The 7,450-nt window shown below is 34.5% G+C and overlaps 1 protein-coding gene across 1 annotated transcript; it reads right to left on the bottom strand.

The window, feature by feature from the left end:
• Nucleotides 1-1,615: 1,615 nt before the first annotated feature.
• LOC129900385 (protein ROOT PRIMORDIUM DEFECTIVE 1) lies at nucleotides 1,616-6,022 on the bottom strand. Its single transcript, XM_055975345.1, has 2 exons — nucleotides 3,446-6,022; nucleotides 1,616-2,501 (listed from the first exon to the last, which is right to left on the bottom strand). The coding sequence occupies exon 1, from the start codon at nucleotides 5,907-5,909 to the stop codon at nucleotides 4,485-4,487; it is 1,425 nt and encodes a 474-aa protein (XP_055831320.1). The 5' UTR covers nucleotides 5,910-6,022; the 3' UTR covers nucleotides 1,616-2,501; nucleotides 3,446-4,484.
• Nucleotides 6,023-7,450: the final 1,428 nt, after the last annotated feature.

Genomic DNA, 7,450 nt, shown 5'->3' with positions numbered 1-7,450 from the left:
ATGCTAATGTATTACATTATATACCAAAAAAGGTTTAAAATATCATGTGAATAGTTTGATCTAAAAATATTTTTATTGTTATCTAAAAATACAAAAATATTCTTGTTATTATAAATAATCTCTCGAAAAATAACTATGACCGAAAATTAACTAAATCTCACTGAAAAACTACGCAAGTTAGCCAAAATACCATGTTCGCCTCAAATTACCTCAAAACATGTTTCCTTTTATCATAATTTTCAAGCAACTCTTTTATCATAATTTTCAAGCAAGGCTTAGGGGTCGTTTGGTTTGGTAGTCGAATAAGAAATAATTTATTCATGTATTAATTTTCTATTACTAATACGACATTGTATATAGAAAATAAGTAATTCATGTATAAAATTAATACTACATTTGGTTGATAATTTAGAAACTCGCATAACTAATACAAGCATAACTTATGATGAAATCTATGTATTATTTTATGCAGAATAGAAGATGAAGTAATCAATACATGCGTAAAATATTACATTAATTCACTCATATCTAATCTCTACATTACAATTACATGTGTAACACTAACCAATTACCAAATGGTCCCAAGAGCAAACTTCACCTTAACATGATTTTGTACTTGTTCAATTGTTCATAAAAAGAAAGTAGGGTGATTGAATTAAAAGAGACTTTTGAGCGTGTAAATAAAAAAAAATAGGACACAAGTCTTGAAAATGAAGTAAAAGGGACTCTTTTTTAATTAGTGATAATGACACATATTTTAAAAACCCACAAGTTTTTTTAATTTACAAAAGACCCCCTCTCTTTCTTTCCCTGCCCCTCATCCACCCCTCAGCCCCATCCTCCCCTCCTCCACGCCATCATCACCTCCAAACAACTGACAGATGTTTAAACATTTGTCTAAACAACTAACAAATGTTTTCATATCTCGGTCTCCAAAACAATTAGCAAATATTTTCATATCTCTCCAAACAACTAGCTTATATTTAAAATATTCTCATTGTTTTAACTAAAGAATCATAAAAAACATCTAAACAACTTAGGGTTGTTTAAATATCTTCTGGTTGTTTGAACTAAACAACTTTTGTTGTTTGAACTAAACAACTTAGGGTAGTTTAAACAGCATCTCTTGGTTGCTTGAACAACTCATGTTTATATAAACAACATATCAAAAAAAAATATAATTTTCACAATTAAATGTGAAGAAAAAAATGAGGATGACAACATCCGAAGGAGAAGATGAAAACACAAAAAGTTTGAAAAGAAAGGAAAAAACGGAGAAGAAAAAAAGGCAAAAAAGTTAAGGAAGAAGAAGATGAAAGGGAAAACGAACAAGAGCGTTTAAAAAAATGGAAAAAATGAATGAAATTTAGGATTTTATTAAAAGTTTTTGATCTTTTAATTTTTACCCTAAACTTTTAAATATTCTAATTCAACCCCATCTCTTCATAATTAACCCCTAATTAAATGTTTATAACAAAAAAAAAGAAAAAAGAAATAAAAATCCCCTATACTTCGTTCCACTCTCAAAAATTCCTTTTAGCTCATTTTCCTAAGAGAGTGAGAAAAGCAAAGCTTATTCAACATCTTCTGATGAAATAATAAAGGATGAGAAAGATATGAAATTAAAGTAGTCAACTTAAAGGTAAAGCATACAAATTGTTCACAATCACTCGAAACCTTAAATTATAGAGAAAGAAAATCGAACAACATCAATCAACAGGTAAAGCATCTAAACGCCCAACTGAGATGCCTCCACCAAAGATATGACTGCTAAATGACCAAATACAATGGAACAAAGGTAATGTTTTCACAAAGAAAACTTATTAGAAGCAACAACCCAGCCTAAAGTTCACGTGGCCCCGTGCATATTTTTCATATGAACTCCAGGCATGATACATAGCGTCTTTCACTTTTTCTCTTCGCTGAGCATCAATGGGTGCAAAATCCATTTTCCTCACCAAATCACCACCACTGAGACTAAAATTCATCTTTTCACCAGATACACTTCGACCATTCTTCAACTCTTCCAGCTACAATGCCAACAAGACATAAATGGTAATAAAGCCAGCAGTTAAATCATGATGAAGAAAAAACGGAGTGAAGTATTTAAAACTCTAGTAGAGTTTTGAAAGCAATGACAAGAAACAATAGAAATTGAGACCACTTAGCCGAAACAAGTGATGTTCGTTATATGCTCTTTTCTGGAAAAGACCTATCAAGCCCTAAAAATAACATTGATTGCAGCAGCCTAAACCTGCCAGGAGCCCAGGACACAGACGGACAGCCCATCAACTCCTTCCACCATCACTGTTGCCAAACCTATTGCCACACCATCACTATCTTCTTTTTATTAATTTCTGAAGCAATATAATCACCCACAAAACTCTAACTTCATTGTTTCTGTCCTCAACTACCTCACTCCCAATGAGTTCCCTTCCTGTTGGAACCTAACACGCACAAGTATTTGTCATACAAGATTAAAAAAATATGGTTGAACCCACCTGCAAGAAATTGAAAATAGATCAAGATCAAGATTGGTGCGTGACACAAAGGGGGAAAAACTCCATTAGGAAAATAGAATGAAGGGATAATGAAATTAAATAAGTAGTTAAGATCAAGATCAACTGTTTAAGCAATTGGACATTTTCAAAGAATGCTATACTCCTCTGGGTGTACTCTAAAACCCTGCATCTACCAAAGATACTGAGAGAGCACAAAAAGATCAATGACCAAAGTAGTCTATGATAACCAAATTGGTACTCTACCCTCCCTAGACTCAAAATGTGGGATTACACAGGAGTTGTTGTAATCTGACTAGTACTTATCAAGCCCAAACTTTTCAAACTAGAAATAGCTTCAATCAGCAAGTTCAGAGTCTCGAGATCAAACACATCAAGGAAAATTATGTAGGACTAAAAAGTGTAAGTGTTCAAAAGATATATCAGGTAATAGCTATACATAAAAGCATTTTCATGAGCTTCCAGAACATGCAAGGTCTTAATATCTACATATTTGCGTGAGAAAGGTGCAGAAAACAAGCATAAATAGGAAGATCACAGTGGAAAAACAGGACGACGCAATGCAATCTTTTTGTTTTTCGGCTCAGGAAAAACAGCAAATAACTAGGCAGAGCAAAACTACAGGCACTTAAGCAGCTGCTTTCGCAACTTTGGACCACCCTCGGTTTCTTTAATCATGAAATAAGATATCAGAAGGGACAAATTATAACACACACATAATGATATACATAACACATACGTATTTCATTCTCTCTTCTTTTGTTTTTGGATAAAAGGCAATTTACATAAACATATATACTCGTGACTATTTCTTATCTGTTATATTGATGGTAACGTAGCATGACAACTGAAGATAATAAATGCAGAGCAAAATCTAATTTCTATAATAATAAAGAGATTGTACAAGCATGAAAGAAGTAACTTACATTGCATCTAAAAGGAAGAAGAACTTGACCAGCTCTTACGTAGCCAGGGTAAAAGTCTACATAGGTGCTGTCGTGTAAAACTAATGAAACAGCCAAGTATTACACAGAGATCCCCTAATTCATTTGGAAAATCAAAGAACTCCTGATAGGGCTGGGCATTCGGTTCTTCGGTTTTCGGTTCCATTTTTTCTAATTCGGTTCGGTTTTTCCGTATGGGCTAATATCATATGCACCGAGGCAGCAGCTGTTTTTCTATCACATGGCTTGGAATTTTGCATGATCAACACAAACATGTATCAGCAGGCCAGCAACTAGGAGGCTAAGCAAATAATTCAGCTGCAAAGGCCAAAGGTCTTACACCTGTACACAGTACCAACACAAAATTGTATGATATCTTAGTTCATTTTCATTTACACCAGCAGCTAAGCTAATACAAGTATTAGCAATGAGTGCAGCAGCAGCTAAGCTAAGCTAATACAAGTAATCCGAGCAGCTAAGGCCTAAGATATGGAAAATAGCCTCTTTTTCAGCTAAGTTAATTCTAGGCAGTAGCTACACAAACTTGTAACAAATACAGTAGCAAACACCAGCAGATAATGTTTCTCTCAGTTCAAACATCAAACACCTAATAGGCAGCAACAGCAGTCACAAGACACAGATAATTCAGCAGCTGTAAAATTCCGTTCTTCAGCTATTAGGTGCAGCAACAGCAGTCACAAGACACAGATGATTCAGCATCTGTAAAATTTTGTTTCAGTTTACCAAAGAATCGGGACCCTAAAACCAGAAATCCAACCGAACAGTGAAGTTTTATAAAAAATAAAACCGACCAGGCCAAAGGACAAAATTATTAAGTTCGGTCCGGATTTTCCGGGTCTTTGATATTTATGCCCACCCTTAAATCACCATATCAACAACCTGAAGATTTACAATACAATAAATCAATTTCAGCTGAATAAGCTGATTTTCCAATAATTTAACACCAAAAGGGCAAAGGGAATCTAATCAAGAACCACTATAACAGCTGAGCTAAGTTCGGTTACTCAGTGACATGAGTGTCCTTTGCATCATCAGTAACATCATCATTATTGACTTCCTTGTGTGTGTACTCAGTGTCAGTACTACAATCACCATCAGAGTCAATACTGCAATCATCATCAGAGTCCAGGCTTTCGTCTCCCAAATCTTCTCTAACCGTCTCTTGAGCGGCTGAATGATCTTCTCCATTCTCAATGTAGTCAGCTATTTCATCATCGCCTCCTTGTTTTCTATAATTAACCAATTTTTTATCCACAATGGCTTTCCTTGGACTCAGCAAAACCAATTCAGCCAGCCTTCTCCTAGCTAAATATAACTCATTTGGCTCAATCAACTGTCCCTTCTTATAAGCCTCCCTGAGAAACACCGTATGCAATTTCCCTTGATTTCCCCTCGTTGAAATATAAAATATCCCCTGATGCTGAAGGAGAAAGTCTTTCAGCTTCTTTGGCAAATCCATTGCCAACCTAAAATGCGCAATTCTCTCCAAAGTAATCTTCTTTTCAACTGTCAACGACAACAATTCATGAATAGTCGCAACTGCTCTCTTTTCCATCCTCTTCTGTGCCTCAAGTGACCTTAAATCATAACCAGAGATATCCTCATACGGCAACCAATAAGGCAACCTTTGCCACTTCCAAACAGCAATCTTATAATACTTCCCAATCTTGAAACCTGGCGGGAAATCCACTCTAAATGAGAACCGCACATTCTCTTCTTCGCCACCTTTTTCTCTATACTCTCTCTCCCTAACAATCTCCACAGCACAAACAGTTAATTGTGGGTCTCTTTCAACAACCTCAATGTACTTATTCCTAGTCTCTTTAGCATCAAACAATCTAAAATACTTGGGATACTTCAAAACCACTGAAAACTCAAAATCATCAGGTAAACCAAATTCTTTCCTTGCAATCCTAACATGTTCTAACCTTAATCTCCCTGCATTCGAAAGCAACAGAAGCTTTCGTAAACGGGTTACAGCTTGAGGCAATTGAGCTAAAAGGGCTTGTTTTTCTTGCTCAATTTGAAGCAGTGATTTACGAGTGAGCCTACAATATAGTATTCTCTGAACTGGGTGTTCGAATACCTCGAAAACATGCGGGAATTTGAGAATAAACTGCCCTGCTTCATATTGTCTGAACCCAAAACGGCGAGCAAGCATATCAAGGCGAGAAATGGCAATCATTGAATTTGGTTGAGTAAGAAGTAGTTCTTGAAATTTCATTACTTTGCGGATTTTCTTCTCCACTTCCATGTAATCATCGTAGCCGTGGTCACGAATACGCTGTTGGTTTCTGGGTATGGAAGTTGACTGTGACATTTGCTTTGGGGATAGTGAGAAAATTGTAGGAATCCATGTGAGAGACTTGAAGGATGTGGATTTTGAATGTAATAATTTTGTTGAAATTGAAAGGAAAATGTGCATTTTGATATTTCTGGGAGTTCTGGAATTTGGGGTTTAGGGTTTTACGGGATACAAGTAGGACACAGCACAGTGGAGCTAAACCAATCTGTTTCATGTTGACATGGCTGCTTGGCGTAATTTAACTTCACTTTGAGGATGTTATAGTCATTTAAGTTAAGATTTGTGCATTATTTACCTTGTGTTGTATAAGGAAAATTAAATTAAAAGAGACTTTTGAGAGTGTAAATAAAAAAAAAATAGGACACAAATTTTGAAAATAAAATAAAAGAGATTTTTTTTAATTAGTGATAATGACACGTATTTTAAAAATCCACAAGTTTTTTTAATTTACAAAATACTTTCTCACTTTTTTTCCCTGCCCCTCATCCACCCCTCAGCCCCATCCTCCCCTCCTCCACGTCATCATTACCTCCAAACAACTAGTAGATGTTTAAACATTTATCTAAACAACAAATAAATATTTTCATATTTCGATCTCCAAAACAATTAGCAAATATTTTCATATTTCTCCAAACAACTAGCTGATATTTAAAATATTCTGATTGTTTTAACTAAAGAATCACAAAAAATACCTAAACAACTTAGAGTTGTTTAAATATCTTCTGGTTGTTTGAACTAAACAACTTAGGGTTATTTAACCAACATCTCTTGGTTGCTTAAACAACTCGTGTTTATATAAACAACATATCCTCTCTTCTCTTCTCTTCTCTTTTCATCAATTTTTTTTTTACAATTTTCACAATCAAATCGGAGTAAAGAAAAAAATGAGAATGACAACATCTAAAGAAGAAGAAGATGAAAACACAAAAAGTTTGAAAAGAAAGGGGAAATGGAGAAGAAAAAAGGTAAAGAAGTTAAGAAAAAAGGAACAAGAACGTTTAAAAAATGGAGGAAAGAAAAGAGAGGAGGGAAATGGAGAACAGAAGCTTTAAAAATGGAGTAAATGAATGGAATTTAGGGTTTTATTAAAAGTTTTTGATCTTTTAATTTTTACCCTAAATTTTTAAATATTCTAATTCAACTTCATCTCTTCATAATTAACCTCTAATTAAATATTTATAACAAAAGAAAAGAAAAAAAAATATAAATCCCATATCCTTCATTCCACTCTCAAAGATCCCTTTTACCTCATTTTTCCTATGCTAAAAACTAGGGGGGTATAAATAACGAAAGATCAAAAAATCGAATCGAATTGAACTAATTCGATTTTTTGGTGTCAGTTCTTCGATTTTTCAGTTTGGTGTTGGGTTTTTTTCAAAAACTCTGATTCTTCGATTTGATGTACGGTGTAAGGGCCACGAAATCATGGTGCACCAAAAAATGAAGTTTTATTAAATAAATTTAAAATAATATTTTAAATCATATTACTTATACATTTTGACCCAGAATATTTTAATTTCTATCCAACCCAATGACCCATTTTAAATTTTGCCCAAATTTTAGAGCCCTTACTGCTCACCCTCCAGCCCTTCTGCCTTCAGGCTTCACTCCCTCGTCACTCTTCACTTTTCATTGCGCTCTTCACCCAATGAAGTTTCTTG

The sequence above is a fragment of the Solanum dulcamara genome, chromosome 8 (assembly GCF_947179165.1).
Source record: "Solanum dulcamara chromosome 8, daSolDulc1.2, whole genome shotgun sequence".
NCBI lineage: Eukaryota > Viridiplantae > Streptophyta > Magnoliopsida > Solanales > Solanaceae > Solanum > Solanum dulcamara.
The sequence above is the reverse complement of the archived record's forward strand: the minus strand, read 5'-3'. Positions and strand labels throughout refer to the sequence as shown.

What these genes read in the sequence shown, in the direction of transcription:
- LOC129900385 (XM_055975345.1), bottom strand. Translation starts at nt 5,909, where the DNA reads ATGCACATTTTCCTTTCAATTTCAACAAAATTATTACATTCAAAATCC.